Source organism: Hippocampus guttulatus, chromosome 16, assembly GCF_054856545.1.
Source record: "Hippocampus guttulatus isolate MCC_2025c chromosome 16, RoL_Hgut_1.0, whole genome shotgun sequence".
Lineage (NCBI taxonomy): Eukaryota > Metazoa > Chordata > Actinopteri > Syngnathiformes > Syngnathidae > Hippocampus > Hippocampus guttulatus.
This window is the reverse complement of record NC_141276.1, coordinates 9,792,040-9,813,130: the sequence shown is the minus strand read 5'-3', so window position 1 is coordinate 9,813,130 and position 21,091 is coordinate 9,792,040. Positions and strand designations below refer to the sequence as shown.

Sequence of the window (21,091 nt, the reverse complement as noted above, 5' to 3'; positions counted from 1 at the left end):
GCCAGAAATACACAAGCAGAAGTAAACAATCATGGCAAAACTGAGAGATGCAGGACAGCGGCACACTTTTGGAGCGAGGAGGAAACCGGCGTGTTTATTCCTGCAGTGAGCGATAATGTCCTTTACTGACAGGAGAAAGTAGAATTGACGTCTATTTGCGTCATGATGTCCGTGCATCGCTGTTTAAATGAAAATATTTAAATGCTGGAATAACTCTTCCATCTGCTCACGCATGCAAAGGGGTTATTCTGAATGTTTCAGAAATCTGAATTTTGACCCAGTTATTGACCGCAAGTAGACGTATTCATTGAAGTGAATTGAGATGCAGTGAACTCAATTGAACTCAACTGTTTTATGGAGCACTTTCAAACAGCCATCGCTGCATACAAAGTGCTGTACATGGAGCAATTGTCATATACAACAAACCCCCGCTATTTGCACGGCCAGACCTCTAATAGCATAATTCTGTGTTGAAATGACGCCCATTGGAATGCATTGAGGAGAAAAAAAATGCACCCAAAAAAATTATTCAGAAAATGCTGATAAGCCTTCAATATGCTTTTTTCCACCCCCCCCCCCAATTTTTTTCTTTTTAAAAACGGTGGGGAAACAAAATACAGTATATTGCAATATTGGGGAAGAAATCCAATATGTGAATGTGGAGGGCCGTTGTAACTGAGGCTCATTCAAAAAAAAAATAAACCTAAAATATTCGTGACAAAGAGAGGATAAAACCACCCATATGCGTTTCCTTATTAAAAGACAGCACATTTATGTTCCTTTGGGTGGAGTCTGGAACGGATGAATGGCCTTTCAATGCATTTTGACGAGTTGAGATGCTTTGTGTTACAACGGTGGCCATGGAACCAATTCAAAGGAGCATTTCTTGCGCACTCTGCTCCGTCACGCGTGAAGCCGCGTACTACCGTTTTTCTCTCTTCAGAGCTCGCAAACTGGAGCCGAAGAATCCAGCACGTGTTGCACACAAGCTCTCAGGCGCCACAAGAAGGATTTACGCAGCTTAAAATGCCTGACCAACGGTAGACGGATGCGCCCCGCGTTCCCAGTCTGGAAAAGCGACGGGGGGCGCGACGACGCCCCACGCCCACCAAAGGAGGAGGTGTCGGGATGTCCTCCTCCTCGTCGTTCTCCTCCTCCTCCTCCTCGTCGTCGTGCCGCAGACAACAAGCGCGCATTGACCACGCGACCGTCCAGTGACATCACGCGCACCCCCTAGCATAAAAAGGGCCCTTCGGCAGCCGGGACGGACGGAAAAACGCAACGGGCCCGCGAGGAGGCGTCCGCTCGCTCAGCATGGACGCCTCTCACGCGTAATTGCGCATCGGCCCGCGTCGACATGGACGGCAACCTGGGAGCCGTGTGCGCGCTGCTGCTCGTGTCCGTCGGGCTGCTGGCGGAGCGCGCCGGCTGCCAGCACTACTTCCTGCTGCGGCCCGTGCCGAGCGACAGTCTCCCGCTGGTGGACTTGAGGGAAGACCCGGACCCCGCGCTGGACCCCCGGGAGCGGGACCTCAACGAGACGGAGCTGCGGGGGCTCCTGGGGGACTTCGACGGCCGCTTTCTGGCGCTGTCGCCGCCGCCGCCGCCTTTGCAGCAGGCGTCGGAGGAGGAGGCCAAGTCGGCCGAGCTGCCGGAGATCGATGACGAGACGCCGCATAAGCTGCCCAAGGAGATCCGCGCGCTGGACTTGGACGCGCAGCTGCTGGGGAGGCGTCACAAGGGCGGCAAGAAGCTGAAGCGACGCTTGCAGCAGTGGCTCTGGGCTTACTCCTTCTGTCCGGTCATGCACTCCTGGAGCGACCTGGGCGTGCGCTTCTGGCCGCGCTACGTGCGCACCGGCAGCTGCCCGGCCAAGCGCTCGTGCTCGCTCCCGGAGGGGATGACGTGCAAACCCGCCGCGTCTGCGCACCTCCACCTGCTCAGGTGGAGGTGCGCGCGCAGGAAGGCGGGGCTCAAGTGCGCCTGGATCCCCGTGCGGTACCCCGTCATCACCGACTGCAAGTGCGCGTGCGCCACATAAAACTGCCATCACATCACGTACGTCGCTCGCGCGATTCGGGATGGACGCCACAAAGACACGCACGCGCCATGCTTGCTTTCAGGGCTCCTGCAAGTGCTGATTGGCAACAGGAAGGACCGCGGATCAAGTTCATCGTGGATGCCAGCTCAACTGTTTGGTAGTCTTTGAGAGGACTGTTTCAATATTCTCAACACGCTGTGTGACCGTTCACCTCAAATAAAGATGTGCTGCTGCACCTGATGGAACTGCAGTGCCCCCCCCCCCCCCCGCCCTGGCCTGCCCCTCCCACTTCTCGCGGGGAAATAGTGAAAATCCGTCAATAATTGACGCTCGTTTTCATTGCATTGAGGAAAATTAAATTTTGACAGCATATTCTGAAACTAAAGTTAAACATGTCCCAGATTAAAAGATGACAAGAAAAATGGGCAGCAGACACACCTTACTTAAAACAAGTCTGTAAAAAAAAAAACGGTTACGTGATTTTGTACTTACAATTGCAAATAGATTTGAACAAGACAAGATATGATGGCATTAATCATTAAAAAGCAAGTGCAGTTATCGCGCAATTTGTTGAACTGCAGGCTGAGACCCCCCCCCCCCCCTTCCCCTTCAAGCGCTTCTCATGTTGACTTGGAACACACAGAATTGTTTGTTTGCTTAGCACAAGGTAAACTGCTGCCATTTTTTTCCAGTATGTGGAAAATTGGGGCCATTCCTGCATGGTGTCCAATGCACATGTCGTGTGTCACGCAGTATCATTTGGAGCCAGAGAGGACTTGGTTGCTGGACTCCAGCCTGGAAATGTTTTTGACAGAGGTGCATTATGGGTGACCAGCATCCAACTTGTAAATTAAGGATTTTTAGTTATTTTTCGTTTTGGGGTGCTATTTATTCTTGATATTCTTGCAATAAAAGGACTGACATGATTTCAAATGCACTTGCTCGCCTATTTCTTCTTTGTGCCATCAGTCATCTGTGCCTCGCATCTTCTGGTTAGTAGGCAGCAGGAAGTTGCAATGTTTGCAATCAGGATTCTCACAGCTTGCTGATAAGCTGATCATTTGAATTAGGTGTGTTGCAGGAAGAAAATACCAAAAACAGGGGTGCCCAAATTCGGTCTTCAAGAGCCCCTATCCAGCTTCTTTAAGCTATCTCTGACCTTTTTGAAAGTGCTGATTTTTCATCTCAATCGCTTCGCACTCGGCTGCGAACTGCTCCAGTGAGAGTTGGAGATCACGGCTTGAAGAAGCCATCAGTACCACATCATCTGCAAAAAAGCAGAGACGCGGTAGAGTCCAACCCTCACTGGAAACAAATCTGACTTACTGCCGGCAATACGGACCAGACTCCGACATTGGTGTTACAGTGACCCACCATACTCCCGAAGCACCCCCACAGAACTCCCCGAGGGACACGGTTGAACGCCGACTCCAAGTCCAACACATGTAGACTGGTTGGGCAAACTCCCTTGCCACATTAAGGATCTTGCTAAGTGTGTAGAGCTGGTCCACTGTTCCACAGCTGGGACAAAAACCACATCGCTCCTCATAAATCTAAGATTCGATCTCCCGAGGGACCCTCCTCTCCAGCACCCCCAAATAGACCTTACTAGGAAGGTTGAGAAGTGTGAATCCTCCAGTTGGAATACACATGTAGAAAGAAAATATGACACAACTCACAGTCATATATTCTTCGTCCTCTGCGAAGAACATATGTATGTGTGTGTGTGTGTATATTTATATATTAGTCCCCACGTGGCGAAGGCACACACACTAAATGTTTTCATAAAAAATAATACAACATAACAAAATGCTTTTTTTTTTCTCCTTAAAAAGCACATGACATGAATTAGTCTGTTTTATAGTGAGGGAGACAGAATGTATTCAGGACATTTTAATAGGAAAGGATGATTTGAGAGAAGTGTTTTGATTTTCCAAAAATAAAAAATAAATGTCTTCGAGCCGTCCTGTCCGAGCTTGGTGGGTGTGTGTGTGTGGGGGGGGGGGGGGGGGGGGGCTTGCAGTCTGGCGTTGTGCCAGCTCGCGGCACTCTCCCCCACGCCGCCTAATTGGACTGTTTTCAAACATCATCTGCGTTCAAACGATCACGGCGGATCTGTGGACATTCTTGTCTGCCATAAATTCTAGCGGTTTCGCGATGCGGGGGAAGGGGCGGGATTGGGGGATTCGGCAGGTTTCGATATCGGGCGATCTTGCCGTTTGATGTCCAGAGCTCGTTAATCGGAACTGGAGCTGGTATGCGAGGTCACAGCCCGCTTTGATGTCGGCCGACTCTGCCAAGTGCGTGTTTGTGGGAGATCAGGAAGCGTAGCAACTTTTCACGCCTTCATGTTCCGAGGTGGGCGCTATGCTGGCAACCCAAACACTGGACACGCTTTCCAAGAGGAACCATCTCCAGACATCAGTGTCTGGTCCCTGGCCTCTGTCAAACCGGTTGCGTGTCTGAAATTCAAAAGCTTGGGTTTTCGTTGCTCAATTTGTGGTGGCGCTGCTATGTTTCTCAGTGCCTCTACTTGTGAGCTTTTTGAAGAAAAAAAAAGTGATGTGTTTCAGAAACCCCAACTCTGCAACATCCGGCCACCAGTTAACTTACCGTATTTTCCGCACTATAAACCACACCTAAAACCATTTTATTTACTCAAGAGCCGAAGGTGCGCCTAATAATCCAATGCGCCTTATATCCATCCATCCATCCATTTTCCAAACCGCTTGATCCTCACTAGGGTCGCGGGGGGTGCTGGAGCCTATCCCAGCCATCTCCGGGCAGTAGGCGGGGACACCCTGAATCAGTTGCCAGCCAATCGCAGGGCACACAGAGACGAACAACCATCCACGCCCACACTCACACCTAGGGACAATTTAGAGCGTCCAATCAGCCTGACATGCATGTTTTTGGAATGTGGGAGGAAACCGGAGCACCCGGAGAAAACCCACGCAGGCCCGGGGAGAACATGCAAACTCCACACAGGGAGGCCGGAGCTGGAATCGAACCCGGTACCTCTGCACTGTGAAGCCGACGTGCTAACCACTGGACTACCGGGCCGCCTGCGCCTTATATATGGATCAATATTCCGATTTCTTGGACGTCGTATTTTAAATGTTCTGTATAGCGCTTTGTTACAGCTGCAGCGGTTGTGAAAGCTCGATATGAATAAAGCTGTATTGTATTGTATTCTCTTTAGCGTCGCTCCATCTAGTGGATGCATTATGTAACCACAGCCTCTATTGTAGCTTCTATTCTATGCACCTTATAATGCGGAGCGCCCTATACAGTAAATATTCTCTAGTACGGACTCGTGTTTGCGCTGTCCAATTTGTCCTGATAACAGAAATTCCTCATTTGGGAAATGAGCATGGTACATGTCCTTTATGAACCTGCAAGTATGTTGACAAAATGCACGTGTAACAACACAATCAATAAAATACAAAAATATACTGTCCAAAAAATGTTTATACAGGGTGACCCAAAAAGATGCGTACCCATATTTTATTCGATAAAAAATCAATTTTTTAACGAATGTCTTTTCTGTTGCAGGACGTGAAAGGTGAACCTATGGATGATCGTTTTTAGCTATAGTTGCCCCAAAAATGTCTTGGACAAATCAGCAGAAGATATTCTCCCTGGAGATCTATTTTGCAACAAAATCATACCAGAGTGTACAGATTCAGTTTCGAAAACTTTTCCATTGTCGCAACTTTCCACCAAAATCAACGATTGTTAGTTGGGTTACGAAGTTCAGAGAGCATGGGACTGTAGTGAACTTATGTTCTAAAGCCACAGGGGGAACTTATTCAGGCAGGAAAAAGAGTGCAAGGACAGAAGAAAACATTGCTGCAGTGAGGGACTCAATAGAACGCAGCCCTAGGACACATCTTGGGAAAGCCATAAATTGACTAAAAATTGACAGAAATAGCTAAAACTCTGGTGAATGGTATTCCATAAACTGAATAATGTGTGGTTGTAATTTGAAATAAATAGCTTTCTAATCAAACTCACAATTGAAATTTTCATGGGTACGCATCTTTTTGGGTCACCCTGTATAACAAAAACTGCAATACAGGTGTATCCAAAAAAAAATCACAACAGTAAAATACATAGAGTATTTTAATGTTGATTTTTTTTCTGTCTTGGGAAAAAATATGTATTTTGGATTGTTTTGTTGGATGCATTCTTTGGTTTATGGCAATGTTTGCCTGCGTGTCATACAGTTTTCTTGCTAGTTGCAAGTAACTGTTCCGTTGATCACCGATGTCTGGTAATTCTTGTGCATACTGAAGGATTTTTGTTGCCATTTGCATTGCTTCCTTGCTGGATGGTGGCTTGTCATCAGGAGTTGAATCGTTGTTGAAAGTTTCGTAGATTTGCGTCTTTCCGACTCCAAGTGTCTGCTGGATCTTTTTAACTTTGTGTCCAGCCTCGCTCAAACGGACGCATTTCACTCGCTTCGCTCCAGTCGTTACAGTTCTTCTACGTTTCGATGCGATGATCTACACGACGTAAGTGAATAAAGTTAAAATCTTTCGCAATTACAGTAAAACGCACGCCAATAAAAAGTCGCTTACACGTCTTCGTTTCGAATCTGATGAATGAAAACGGCGAAGCGAACACGTTTCTTCGGTCGTGTCGAGTGGGTGCTGCTTTTAAGCTAGTGCCGCGTTCTACAGGACGTAAGTGAATAAAGTTAAAATCATTCACAATTACAGTAAAACGCACGGCAATAAAAACTCACTTGCACGTCGTCGTTTAGAATCTGATTATCGAAAAACGCGAAGTGAAAACTTGTTTCAGCGTTGTCTTTTCCGTCGCATCGGGAGGGCGTTGCGTGTATTTAAGCTCCCGCGGCATTACAACTCCATCCGGGTTACGGGTAGTGGGATTTCCGCTTACGCAACCTCCGGTAACATGTAATATCGTAGTCAAAATGTTAATGCGTAGGTTTTTATTCCGGGTGAAGGATATTCCTTTCCGTAGAATTCCGGGGATGGGAATATTTACTGTATATGAAAACTGTTTTTAAATCAGCCATCCATTAAGGGTGCGCCTTATAGTGCGGAAAACACGGTAGTTTTGTTGAGATACGAGTACACGTCAGATGGCCTTCCACGAGATGGTAGCAGCAAACTTGGCAACATTCAGCCACCATCAATTTAAAGTGTTTTCCTTGCAGCAGTAGGACAATATCAGTCGGTGGCGCTAGTCCACCATTAAGCGTGTTTTAAGGAAGAAGAACAGGAAACGTACAGTTGTGTTTTGTCCAAAATAATAAGAAGACCGGAGAATTAAAAATAAACAGCAGACTATAGTACGTTTGTGGTTAAGGTCAACGTATTGCCATTTAAATATACAATGTTTAGATACAATATGTCCATTTTACAATAAACCTCAACTGGGCTTGAAGCAAGCACGCTTGGCTCTTATTTTGGGAAGTGCGCCACCGATCATGTTACAAGAGGCAAAAAAACCCCCACTCCTTGAAAACCTTCAAAAGGTATTTAAAGTTTTTCAAGGAGACTTTTGAAAGTACGGGAGAGGTTTTTCATACGACCTCTCGCTATTGCAGATTTTCTCGGCGCGTCAGTGTCTTGGAAATTACAGTTGCTGGCATGTGAAATTTCTGCTGAGCATCACCGGCGTCTCTCCACATTTTTCCAGTCTTGGGAGTCCTCGTGCATGTTTACGTCTCCTTCTCCGCTGCCGTTTTACATCTGCAAATGTCTTGCAGATCCAATTTATGATTCCGCCTCACACCTTCCACAAGTTGACACGCGGGCCGCAGCCCTCGTTGGCGCCGTATCAACATGGAGGTGACAACGTGTGTCAGAGTCAGGCCTATCGCAGATGCGGAACACTCTGTGGGGAATGGGGGGTGGGTGGTGGGGGGGGGGGGGCAGAGGAGGTGGAGTGATCCTGCCCAGCGCATCTGATCCGACCTTGATGCCATCAATCAGATTGTAGGCCTGCACGCAGTTTTTCAATCCTTCAAGAAGACGCCAAACAAAAAGTAGCTTTAACACATGTAACAACACAAAGTGACTTAAAAAAAAACATGTCACGTAGTCTGGCAGGATTAGTTGACCAAGACCAAGAACAAAAACTAACAAGTGACTCCGTCCAAATGAGCAGCAAGTCTCAAAAGTAAGCTTTCAAGCCAGAGTTCGGGTTTTTCAAATGTTTGCGCTTCAAGGCAGTCTTTTAAGTGAAGATTTTTGAAGTGGACCGTTGTCAAACCAGGGTTGATGCGGAATGCTCCGAATGGGTTCCCACGCGAGTGTTTGGAGCCATCAGACTTGAGGACTCCGCAGCGGTGACGGATGTGGAGCGAGACAAGACGGACGACCTGCTTTGTTGTCCCCGAGCGGACGAGCTCCTCAATATCAACGCAACTTTGTTGATTTAGAATCCAGCCAAGCCCGATCGGGTTTCCAAACTTTCCCTTTGAAATGGAAGTGCGAGAGACACTCCACCGTCTACCGCGCCGACTCCAGACCAGACCCCGGCGGCCTCCAAAGTCCCTGGAGAGTCCAAACATGCCAATTTAAAAGTCAACGTAGAGTCGATTGAATTCATGATTGGCCCCTTTGAATACAAGTTGAAAAAAACCCCACGAGTGTACATTCGTTGTCGGCTTTAAAATGTTAAACTGTAACTTAATCACAAATGAAATATTTGCTTTTGTTTTATATTGTGACAAAAACTAAACGAAAGGGGGGAAAAAAAGTACAAAATGCAAACATGATTCCATATTTGAATTTGGCTCAGTCTCCCATTTGTATGGGAACTTGTTCTTCCTTGTGAGAAATAGGAATAATCTTAAACCATAATAAAACGTCTGTAGTATCAACAATTCATGTCATTGCAATTATTTGAGAAAAAAAATGTTTGATTCTGTTTTCAGGAATGAATGTGATGAAACATTTTAGGATCTGAATATTAGGTGGTGAAGATCGATCGACTTGTCACCACCATTATGGAAATAATCGATTATTTTGCCATCAAAAGCCCTTTTTCAGTCTCGGTTTTTTGTTTTTTTTGGAGGTGTCACAAAAGGCTCAAAGCTTGCTGTTTGGCTTGTTTCTTTTCCAAAATAGCTGTGTTTCTCCGCTTTTGGGCGAGCAACTGGTGTTTTTGGTAAGCTGCGGATGATGAAAAAGATGGAAACAAAATACAGCACCATTTTCATTGATTTCAAAGAATGGTGGTGTTTTCTGGGGGGGGGGGCGTCGAGTGGATTCGTGAGATTTCATTTGAGTTCAGCGCGCAAAATTGATTTGATTGAAGTTACGAGCATTCTCACAGAATAAATAAACATGTAATTTGAGGCACCACTGGTTTGTAATCCCAGTAAATTGAATAAACACACACCCAACTCAACAGTATTCAGAGAACACTTTTATACAACCGCCGCTGTACGCAACATGCGGTACATGGGGCAAAAATAATTCATACGACGACAGTCAATTAAATAATGACAGTAAAATAAAAATCAAGTCTCATGCGTGAGTTTTAAAGATGGGCAGTGAAGGGGCTTGCTGAACATTCGGTGGGAGGTCATTCCAAAGAGGTAAAGGCTTGACATTTTTGTGCAGTTTTGTTGGTCAGGTTGATGACAGGAAAACCTTGTTGATTGGTTACATATTTAAGTAAATTTGAAGAAGTTAGTTACTGTAGTTAGGGACGCTCTTTGTTCCTTTCTCTTTCCAGGTCAGATGTTATCGTCTTTCATGCACTCAACTTGTTTTGGCTGACGATCTTGTCAGACTGTCAGAAGTCTCTCATACAATTGGCAATAATAATAATAAGAATCATTCATGATTCAGCATTACTGCATCCTTCATCCTAGCAGTGACAAAATTTCTGTATTATGCATATTTTTCTGCATGTGTATCTGTGTTTGGGGCGGCACGGTGGTTGACTTGTTAGCACTTCGGTCTCACAGTGTAGAGGTGCAGGGCTCGATTCCGGCTCAGGCCTTACTGTGCGGAGTTTGTATGTTCTCCCCGTGCCTGCGTGGGTTTTCTCCGGGTACTCCAGATTAAAAAAAAATATATATATATAGATATATTTTTTATATATCTATATATATATAGACTTCATTTGATTGGGGATTGAGTCACCAATGCGTCACCTGATGTGCTAATATTTTTCATTTGTCGTGTTAAACAAGTATCAGCTGTTCATTGCAGTCTTTGTCTGTGCAACAGCGGCGCCCTCTGGTGGCAATAACCCTCCTGGCACGTTTTCCTGACGTTTCTTCAGCATCACTTGCACATCTTATCACACATGTTACGAATGTACTCACACTCTGTACTCAAGTAGAAGCACAAATATTTGTGTAATCACCAGTGCTAAAGTATGGAATCTGTAAACCACTCAGGTGAAGGGTAAAAGTGATCTTTTATTGTGGTGTCCCGCCTGCGTTCTTAATTTCCCCACAGGGATGAATAATTTTTTTCGGAAAGGTATGTGGCATACAGTTTTGAAAAAGCTTTCCAAAGGTAAATAATTTACCTTTGATGATTTAATTTACCATCAATTAAATAATTTATATATATCGTTTGGAGATACGTGATGATTTAATTTACCATAAATTAAATCATCACGTATCTCCAAACTCGATTATATTCACAAAACTACGCACTGATTTCCCCCTGTATTTAAAATAATTTCTCTTTCATTTTAATGTCTCCTTTTTAAATTTGTGTTTTCCTCGTTGTTGGTACGTGCGGTGACGTTAGGAGCGTGACGTCGAGCTCCCGACGTCATCCATCACCAAACGTGCGAGTGACAGACGAGCGGAGGACACGAGAGACGAACAGAGCGCAAGGCAGCGACGCGAGCAGGGTAGCTGCAACTTCCAGAACGTCAACATCAAAAAGAAGAAGATGTCGGGCGGCCCGTGCGAGAAGTTCCAGGCCAACTTTTTCAACAAAAGCAAATGTCAGAACTGCTTCAAGTCACGCGAGCTTCACGTGCCCGCGCACCCACGAATGGAGCACGTAAGGACACATTGAAACATTGCTTCTGAAAGTCTTCTCAATACTACTTGTTAGGGGTTAATTAACAGCTCGTAATTATTGCTAGCCTCAACAAGCTAATGCCGCGTAGCTTCTTTTCGTCATTCAAAAATCGCCTTGAATCACGTGACGTCCTCTTCTTGCAGCCTAAACGAGGAAGGTGCTACAAGGTACCACCTAGTTCCATTTGGCACCGTTGTAGTGGTCCATTGGAGTTCATGGCTGGTTCTTTGAAAAGGTCATAGCAGCATCTTGGACTTCTTTTGTGTTTCCTAGTCAGGAACCAATTGGTTCTCATTTGGTGCCATGTAGGACCGTTGGATACTGATTGATGCTCAGGAATGGCGCTATGTACACTCGGGTTAAGGTGGGGCTATAGCCCCGTTGGGAATCAGTGTAGTCCCACTAAAGCCCCTCCAGGATTGGATTTGCTGGATAGAAAAATAAATTGTAGGGCTAACCTCACTAGTACTACATAGACCCAAAATGAACGATGCTAAATGGTGCACAAAAGCGCTTTGCCTATGTGTGTGTGTGCTATGAATTTGGAAATACAAATGTTTAAAAAGCGGTTATTAAAATTACATCTTTACTCTTAATAACTACAATTAATATAAATCAATTTTGTGCACCTACACAAGCCAACTCATATTTCTAGTCAGACTCCCAAATTAATGCAAATCAATGTTTCACGGATTTTTCCTCACTGGCCACAATATTAGGAGCTCATTGAGACTGACCACATTTGACTCTTTTCATGGCATGTTGTGAGATTGTACTCAGCCGCACGTTGGTTAAGTGGTTAACACTTATGCCTCACACTCAAGTCTTGGGGGCGGTCCGAGGTTTCAATCTTGGCTTGGCCTTCCTTCCACATTCCAGAAGCGTTTTAGCAGGTCCACAGGCGTGCGTGTGAATGCATGTTTGTGTGTCCGTGGCCTTGGCGTTGACTGGTAGTTGTTCTCGTTGTGGCCAGGCCAAGGCGCTGTACGCCGGCTGGCTGTGTTTGGCTCCCGAGGGGACCGACTTTGACAAGGCCACGCATAGGTCACGGGTAAGGCCCATAACGCTGTAATGATGAAGATGATGAAACTGTTCTGACTTTTGTTCCGGCTCCGAACCTCCCCACCAGAAATGGCAGCGTCGTTTCTTCATACTGTACGAAGACGGCGTCGTGACTTTCGCGTTGGATGAGCTGGTGAGGCAGGCGGCCATGTTGCTCCAGATGTTACACAGAGGATTTAGGATTAGTCCTAATGCTAATGCACATCGTCCCCGTGCCCCTCCTTTTCCCCTCGTCTTAACATTTGTAACCCCCCTCCAATGTTAATTCGGCTTTGTAGTCATCATACGTTCATGTTTTAATCAGAGATGCAAGTAAACATTTCTGTATGATTTTTTTATTCTCAGATTCTGAAACCAAAACTATTCATGCAAAAATCTCAGAGGTTAAAGGTCATGTGTTCATCCTGGCGCCGTCGTCGCGGTAACGCTGTTGTTGTTTGTTTTCTGCCCTCCAGCCGAGCACTTTGCCTCAGGGCACGCTGGACATGAATGCGTGCACGGCTGTGTTGGACGCGGAGGCGCGGACGGGCCAGAAGAACGCCTTGTGCATCGTCACTACACGCCACCAAGTCTACGTACGCGCCGACAACAAGGACACAATCGGCGGGTACGCGGGCACTCACGGACACCTGACTCACTTCCTGTCTTCTCACTTTTTTGTCTTCGCGCTTGCTGTCGCCTTTTGTCTTAATGACTGGTGTGTGTGGTGTCTCCTGCCAGGTGGAGCGATCAGCTGGCTGTCTTTGTGCAGGCCAACGCCAACAACCTCAAGAAGAAACGTAAAGTAGACACGCACTGTGTGCAGGTGAGAAATCAAAATTGTCAACATCGTCACCTCGTCAGCACCGCGGTATCTTCATAGGAGAGTTCCTCAACTCAAACACTCTTGGTTTGTTTGGGGGGGTTTTTCGCTCATAGGAACCTTCACCTGCCAAGATGGCGGCCACGGGCCCCATTTTTCAAGCGCCAGTGGTGGCAGGCAGCAGCCATTGGCAGGAAGAACAACAGGTTGAGAGGATCCCCGTCTGGGCTGTAGCGGGAAGTGAACTCACAGGCCCTCAACAAGCTCTCACAACAGGTGCAGTCCAAACGCCAGCCAGTCACAGCTACTTCCTGTCTCATCACTTCCTGCCATGTGACTTCTTCTGTGGTTCCTCTGCACAGACGGTGATGTTTGTGATTTCGGTGACATACACTCGACATGTGGAAGTTTGCATCCCTGCGATGATCTGACTGAACAGAAGACAAAGTTCATCCAAACGTGTGCTAACAGCATGGATGCTAACCACATAAGGTGAGCACCAATCAAATTCCTGCTGACAAGACATCCAATCAATCAGTCAATCAAATGTGATAAATGGTTGTGTTGTTGGCGTTTTTCAGCTGCGATTTAGCAGCAGGGAAGCACTTGATGAGTACCGAGGTGCCCGGGATGGACCCGGAAGTGCGGCTGTACTCGTCCAGGTGGAGCAAGAGTGATGCCCGCCCCTCCGAGCGGGAGGTAAACGATTGCGTACTTCGTCGATATCGCCTTTGTGTTGCACAGCCCTCTTCATGTGTGAATTCAATATGACGGACAACACGCTTCCTTCACCACCTTCATGCGTTCATCCAACTCATTTTTTGCCTACTCATTCTTTCGGGAAATAAACTCACTCGTACACTACTTCACGAACAAAATATTGTAACTCACTCATTATTTCATTGACCAACTTGAAAATTGAAATCACATTGGCTCATTTTGAAGGGACAACATGAATGTTGTACACTACAGCTCTGTAGTGGAAGTCGAGGTGACCAAACACCGCACCCCCGATTGGCTCCATAGTGCCCTTGTGTGAAGCGATGGTGTACAGATGGCGGGCGATTGGCACGGTGGCTTCTGTATAGCTTCAGCGCATTGGCCGATTCCAGCTGGATGCTGCTTTGAATGAGTTGACCTGAGTGCGTGTTGTCACGGGCAGGCCCGTGTAAGGCCTTTCTGGACTCGCTCCAAAAAAAGGCTTTTTGGATTACGATCTCCTAAAAGCCTCCAGCGGTCGGTGTGGTGATCCAGAGGTGTGCCCCCCCCCCCTCACCCCCAGCCCCTGCGGTGCTGATGGGCTAATCCTGAGCACTCCACGCAAACTCAACCAACTGCTCCACTTGAAATCACATCAGCATTTCTGATTATTTTTTTTCGCCATAAAATGTTTTTTTTTTTTTTGCAGCCGGATTTGTTAAACTTCAAAAAAGGTTGGCTGGTGAAACTCGACGACGATGCCCAGGTAAAACGTCCACCTCACACTGTTTAGTATACACTAGAGCTGTAGCTAATGATTATCTTAATAATCAAGAAATCTGTTGATTATTTTTCCGATCAGTTGACAAATCGGATGAGAAAATTATTTCAAATTGATAGTGCAGCAAATCCACAAATAGTTGATGAGTCAGTTCCTGGTTTTGGTGCGTCAATTGGCAAAAATGTTTATCATTGTTTTGCAAAGTAAAAGTAGATGTTTGCAAATGTCTTATTTTGATTCGGCAAAAACATGATCAGTTTGCTTTCACGGTGGGTCACAGAATTTAGAATATTCATAGCGGAGAGGCTGCCGACCGTTTAAAAATAAACAAGGTCTCAACTGTTCAACAATTATACGAGTAAATAAAATAGTTGTTGAGCAATGCGATAATCAAGTAGTTGTCAATTAATTTTCTGCCATACAGATAAAAAAGAAATTTCAAGGGCCATATTTGAATTTTAAAGTATCAATCAACTTTCTCTCGACTTTCCAACAAAAAAATCTTTAATTTTTTAATCCCTGCTGTGTGTTAACCTTTGTCTCCCTCTAGTGGAGAAAGTACTGGTTTGTCTTGTCTGCCGACTGCCTCAAGTTCTACAAGGATGTCGTGGCCGAGGAGGTTTGTCACCAAGCTGGTTTTCTGTGTTATTTTGTGACTTTTCATGTTCTTTCTCTTTCCTCGCCGTGACGGGGCTGCGGTCTTTTCTTTCCTCCCGCCAGGCTTCGGAGCAGGAAGGCGAAATGGACCTGAGCGAGTGCTTCCAAGTGTCTGAGCAGCAACTCCATAAGAACTACGGCTTCCAGATCCATGTAAGACAAGATCGTCAACATTGAAATGAAATGTGAACCAATGGGAATTTTGAAGCTACTTTCACCATCTTCCAGACTCCGAGCAGGCTCTGCACGCTGTCTGCCATGACGGCAGGAATACGGAGGAACTGGATCCAAGCACTGATGAAAAACGTGCAAACTGCTCCTGATGTCACCAGGTAACTTAATTACAACATTAGATTCGGAACAGGTGTATATTCACTTGCGAATATACTAACTAATAAATAAACTTTCTAAATACAATATTAACTCAACATGCATCATGTGTTACACGTGTCTACAACACGCAGTTTATCAGGCTCGGTGGTGGTTCTCAGCCCTAACACGGAATCTTTGGTCAAACCGGATGTGGCTATCGATTGGTCAGAGCAGAATCGGCATTCCAAGCCCCGGAGTGTTTCGGAGCGTCGGCGCGAAGGCCGCTACAAGACCTTTGACTGGACCGACTTTCGGCCTCCCTGCGGTCCGGCGGCAGAGGAAGACCAGGCTGCGACCCCGGCGCCATCGGCGGTGCTGTATGGCGATCTGGAGAAGAAAAGGAGGAGGGAGGCCAGGAGGAGGCGCTACGAGAGCATCCTAGGTTTGTCTCCAGGCCGAGAGGTGATGGGCGACGCGGCGGGCGCCACCAGGCTGAAGGACGAAATGGAGGCTTGCTGGAAGCAGGTGGAGAGGAAGAACTCCCTCAGGAACGCCAAGCTCCTCGACATCAACAACGACAACAACAACAGCGACTCCAAATACGACTACAAGAAGGCGGTCAGCATATTCCGTGTTATGTGTCAGTTCATCGGAAATGCTGCTTTTCCTCGGTCCCACCCCCAAACTCACTCACAAACAAATAATAATAATAATACATTTTATTTATAAGCGCCTTTCAGGACACCCAAGGACACTTTACAATAACGAAAACAAATGTACACATTCACTTATTCAGTCATTATGGCCACAACTCTGACTGAATCTCTCACTCGCTAACACACAAGCTAATTTGCAAATGTACTCGTTCGGTCGCTCTCGAACAAATTAACACTGACATACATGCTAATTAACTTACTGACCTACTAACTTACTCATTTATGCAATCACTTATTCCTTCCCTGACTAATTGACCCACAAAGTACTAACTTAGAAACCCATCACAATTTTAATTAACTCACCTAACAAGTCACTCAATAACAACGTAACCAAATCACTCATGAATTCACAAACTCAACAACGGGCTAAAAGTAACTCTCACCCACTTACTGACTCACTCATTAACTCAGTAACTCACCAACTTAACTCACTGGTTGACTCACTAACTAGCAAACATTAGTTCAGTACTTCTAGCTCAATAACAAAGTAACATGGTAATTCATTCACTTACGATCCAACTCACTAATTAACTTGACCGACTAACTCACACACTAACAAACTTGGCTATTGACTCAGAAACTGGCTAATATGCTGGTTAATTCCTTCATATTAATTTACTAACAGAGTAACAAACTCATTCATTCATTCATTGAGGCACCAACTCAATAACTCAACCTCAGTCACTGAGTTACTCACTCACTAACTCGCAACTTTATTCACTCAGTGACACAGATTAATGCGTTAAATAATTCGCCAACCAATTTGCTCATGAATTTGATTCAAATCACTCACTAGCTCCTCATTCCCGAACAAAGTTTGTTGTTTTTGGTTTGTTTGTTTGTTGGTTTATTGAACATAAAACATATATACAGTAATAGTAACAGTATATATGTAAATAGTAAAGTAAAAGTAACAAAATAAATCACATATTAACTCCCAAACCCACTAATTGGCCAAGTCAATTGCTGCTAACCAACAACTTTCTAATTCACTGACTTACAACATTAGTTTATTCACTAAGTCACTCACAAAGTAGCCAACTCACTGAACATGCTAACCGGCTAACCCAAAAACGGGCTCACTAATTTGCTAGCTAACTCACTAACAAAGTAACCAGCCTACTAATGAACTTATCTCACTAATTACTCACTCATCAGCTAATCACTTACTATCTAATGGATGTACAAATTTAAATAACTCATACCTTTACGAAGTACAGAGAAGTGAAGGAAAGAGATTACTGTGTCTACTGACCAATTTGAAACTTAGTTGTTGGTGTGTTCGAAGTTTGAGGATCAGCTAGAATTGTCGGAGCGCGGCAGACGGGAGCTGGAAGCTCGCCTGAGCATGTGGACCTTGTATTATGCGCCCGCAACGGTAAATATTGACATTCATCTTATCGACTTGAACATAATGACTACATCGAGTCACGTTTCCTTCTCTCTTTTCTTTCCCAAAGTCGGAATGTTTGCAAAGATCTGGAGATGATGTTCTCTCTCTGGGTGAAAATCCGGCGGTCGTCATCGCAGGAAGCGGGATTTTGGATCCCCAGCGCCTCGTCGGCGATACACCCGCAAAGTGGACGCAGGAAACGGACGATGATTTACTTCCCGTCTGGTGTGAGAACTTGGCCTCCACGGCGTCGGACAGCTCGGACCTTCCAACGGACGGAGAAGCTCAAAATGAACCTCTCAACTTGGAGGATTTCATGTGTGCCCAACGTGAGCTTCCCATAATGGACGACCCACCTTGTCCGGACTCCGAAGGCGACTGCCGGTCCTCCGTGTTGGACGCCCTGGCCGAGGCGGGCGGTGACCAGGTGGATGTCAGGAAGCTCTCCCAGGAAGTGGAGATCCTGAGCGGCCAGAAGCAAGCCCTCAACCAGCGCAACCAGGAGATGCTCAACCAGCTGAGCGAGGCCGACCGCGAGATCCGACGTCTCGAAGAGGAGCTCGGTCGCAGATGTGCGGAACCGCTTCCCAAAAAGATAAAGGACATAGAGCAGGAGCTTCTGGAGAAGGACCAGCAGCTCCTGGAGGCACAGACCCTCATCACCTCCTTAGAGGACAGGCTGGGGGACGCCGAGGTCCACCTGCGGCGGCAAGAGGAGGACGAGGAGGCAAGCGTGGCGAAGGCTGAGGCGGCGAGCGCGGGCAACGCTGAGGGCTTACTACTACGATGCTTCCAAGCTACCGAGGCCAAGCTGACGGAGCTGGAGAAGAAGCTTGGCCAATCGGAGCTCAGCTGCAGGCAGCTCCGGGCGGAGAACGAAGCCCTGAAGGATGCCGGGAAGCTTCACGGACAAAAACAGGCCGACTTCCGGACGCCCGTTCCTGCGGACGGAAAAACGCACCAAATGCTGGAGTGGAGCATGCTCAGGTGGAAGGTTCTGGACAGGCTCTTGGAGGTCGTTGACAGACTGGAGGCGAGAAAGAGCAAGACTGCAAACGAAGAGGAAGCGCGGCATCCGGTCGCTTCCTGTCAGCTGAAACTGGAGGAGCTTTGGAGTGCGCTGTTGGACGGCGTCAACGCCAATGCTTCCCACCCACGAGAACAAGATGAGGAGCTTCTCAATGACACGACACCACAGATGATTCCTGAAAATCAAATCTTGACGTTGGGGCGGGACCTTCTCACGGGAGATGATAGCCCCACCAGATTGGACAAGAAAGTAAATATTCAGGACATTCTCGGGAATGCCCAACGTGGCAAAGCATCAGAAAGCGGCAGGATGACGGACGATGCCGGACATCCCAGTGCGACGGACGACAGCGGCGTGGAATTTTTGGGGATGATCGTCCAGATCTTCTCGTCCTGGATGAACGTGGCGTCCTCCGATACGCGGGAAAAACTCGGGATGACGGCCGAGCGTTTACGCGCCACCTTCATTTTCTCCACCGAGGCGGCCTTCTGCTATCATATGACCAGCAAGTGCGACCGCCTGCTGGAAGAAAACACACAACTGCGAAGGCAACTTTCCCACGCCGAGAAGGGAACGGCTGGCGTCGACACCGGCAGCCAGACGCAACAGGAAACGCAAGTGGAAGGTCAGGAAATGACGGGATGTCAAGTGGCCGCGCTGACGGGTCGCATGACGGATCTGGAGGAGCAGCTGTCAATCACGAGACAAAAACTGAGCTCGGATGAGAAACAACATGACGACGAGGTGCAGAACTTGAAGGTAGGGGCTGCGAAACATCATCAAGAAGCTTGAAAAATGTTTCAGAAGATGTGTATAAATGTACATTTTTTGGGGTGGGGGGCGGGGCATCAGGCGGAGTGCGAGCGTGGACTGGCCGCCATGGAGGCTTGTCACGTGAAGGCAACAGAGGAGCTGCAGCAGCGACACCTCAAGGAAGTTGACTGCCTCCTGGCTGAGAGAGACAGGATGCTGAACGAGGAGGCGGTCGCTACGGCAACCGGTGAGTTGTATTTCAAGACCATATCACCCACACCTAGTGGTCAATAGAATTTGTCACTGATGATCAATCAGCTTTCTCTGTGTTCAACTTCCTGTGCGTCCCGGGGTCAGCCATCGAGGCAATCGAGCGCGCTCACCGTGTGGAGCTGGACAAGGAAGTGCAGAGGAGATGTCAAACGCTCAACGTGACAGGAAACACGCTCATGGAGGAAGTCTACAAACTACACAGGTAGAAGTCAACAGCAGCTCGTTAGCATGTAGCGCATCGAAGTTTGTGTGTTCGCATGCTTGCAGTGAAGAGCTGGCGTCCTGTCAGCGGGAGCTCGAGGATCTGTCCTATCGGTTCACGCTCAAGTGTGTTGAGATTGGTCACATGACTCAGGAATTGGAAGAGAATAGGAAAACGCTCAGTCAGCGGCAGCAGGAGAACCAGGATCTGATGGAACAAAACCAGGTCAGAACACGTGGGAGACGCTGTAAGACGGCTTCTTGGATCAGGTTAATTCCATCGTGACAGCATGGTCAGGTTTAAAATTGGACATATTGCACAGACTTATGCCAGGTGCATGCTGGTGAAGCGTTATGATCCTCGAAGTTTTACTGCTTTGCTGCCATCGTGCGCCATTCTATATGCAATTATCTTGCCAATTATTCACAGGAAGAGTGAATTTATGGTGTCAAGTTTGTGTCGTATCACAGGAGCTGAGCACTCACCTGGCGGCCGAGGTCAGTCGACTGACCAAACAGGAAGTACTTCCTTTAAATCAGGACGCCAACGTTTACAAGATGGAGGTGAGCGGACTTCGTGGCACTCCCTACCAATTATATAGTGACCTACATAGTGAGTAAATGAATCCCACAATGCATTATTATACTGTAAAAGCATTTTAGGGAAAATGTAGGGAAGTATTGAGGTCCACTCCATAAATTCCGTTATAGTGATTCGAGAATAGGGATGGATGAATGATTCTCAACGCAGTTCCTCTTTTGGAAGCATTCACTTCTCACAAATCACTACAAAGACATTTTCAGTTTCTGAACTATCTAGGTCTGCTGTAGGAAAAAAAAAATCTTACTTGGGAAGTAAGGAATGAGTAAATGAAGGTGTCCTTTCAGCTGCTGCTGCGTGTGAAGGAGAGCGAGCTTCACAGCATGAGGCGACAGGTCGCCGCCTTGCATGACAAACTGTTGGCCGCGCAGCAGGTCAGAGTTTACTGGAGCGATGAATGATGGCACATGAAGTAGCAGGAAAGTCTGTTGTAGCCCCACCACTTGTTCCTCATGTAGCACATAATTTATTTCTGTATTTCTCAATTCTTCTCAGGCAACTCTTAAAAGTCCGCCGTGTTGTTTGATACATTTTGTCCGTGATATTGTAAATATTGCTGGTGATAATTATTCTGTCATTTCTGTTTGAAAAATGACTTGAACATATCAGAAATGTTCATATTTATTATTTATTGGGACTGTTTTAAAATTTCCTTCACTCACAATAAAGACAAAAAAGTGATCTTGTTTTGTTGAGTCAATGAGATAAAAAGCATCTTGAGATGACTGTCAA

At 46.5% G+C, this 21,091-nt stretch overlaps 2 protein-coding genes and 1 long non-coding RNA gene across 4 annotated transcripts; 2 read left to right on the top strand and 1 right to left on the bottom strand.

The window, feature by feature from the left end:
• The first annotated feature begins 424 nt into the window (after positions 1–424).
• Positions 425–2,978, top strand: nog1 (noggin 1). Its single transcript, XM_086133126.1, has one exon. It carries the CDS (start codon positions 1,358–1,360, stop codon positions 2,039–2,041), a length of 684 nt encoding a protein of 227 aa, XP_085989252.1. The 5' UTR covers positions 425–1,357; the 3' UTR covers positions 2,042–2,978.
• A 7,840-nt stretch (positions 2,979–10,818) lies between these two features.
• On the top strand, positions 10,819–21,040 carry LOC147193027 (uncharacterized). Of its 2 annotated transcripts, XM_086133384.1 has the most exons (20): positions 10,819–11,058; positions 12,053–12,130; positions 12,209–12,274; positions 12,597–12,748; positions 12,862–12,946; positions 13,060–13,219; positions 13,306–13,435; positions 13,525–13,642; positions 14,352–14,408; positions 14,974–15,042; positions 15,144–15,233; positions 15,309–15,412; positions 15,545–16,010; positions 17,397–17,486; positions 17,569–19,290; positions 19,384–19,531; positions 19,642–19,759; positions 19,825–19,984; positions 20,230–20,322; positions 20,647–21,040. In XM_086133384.1, exons 1-20 carry the CDS (start codon positions 10,945–10,947, stop codon positions 20,758–20,760), a joined length of 4,134 nt encoding a protein of 1,377 aa, XP_085989510.1. In that variant the 5' UTR covers positions 10,819–10,944; the 3' UTR covers positions 20,761–21,040. The 2 variants fall into 2 exon arrangements, with proteins under 2 accessions (XP_085989510.1, XP_085989511.1); XM_086133385.1 differs by lacking the exons at positions 12,053–12,130; positions 12,209–12,274 and having other exon boundaries at positions 10,820–11,058.
• Positions 15,774–17,999, bottom strand: LOC147193028 (uncharacterized). The gene is made up of 3 exons (XR_015103240.1): positions 17,858–17,999; positions 17,314–17,766; positions 15,774–15,907 (listed from the first exon to the last, which is right to left on the bottom strand). It is a non-coding gene; the product is annotated as an uncharacterized LOC147193028 (long non-coding RNA).
• Positions 21,041–21,091: the final 51 nt, after the last annotated feature.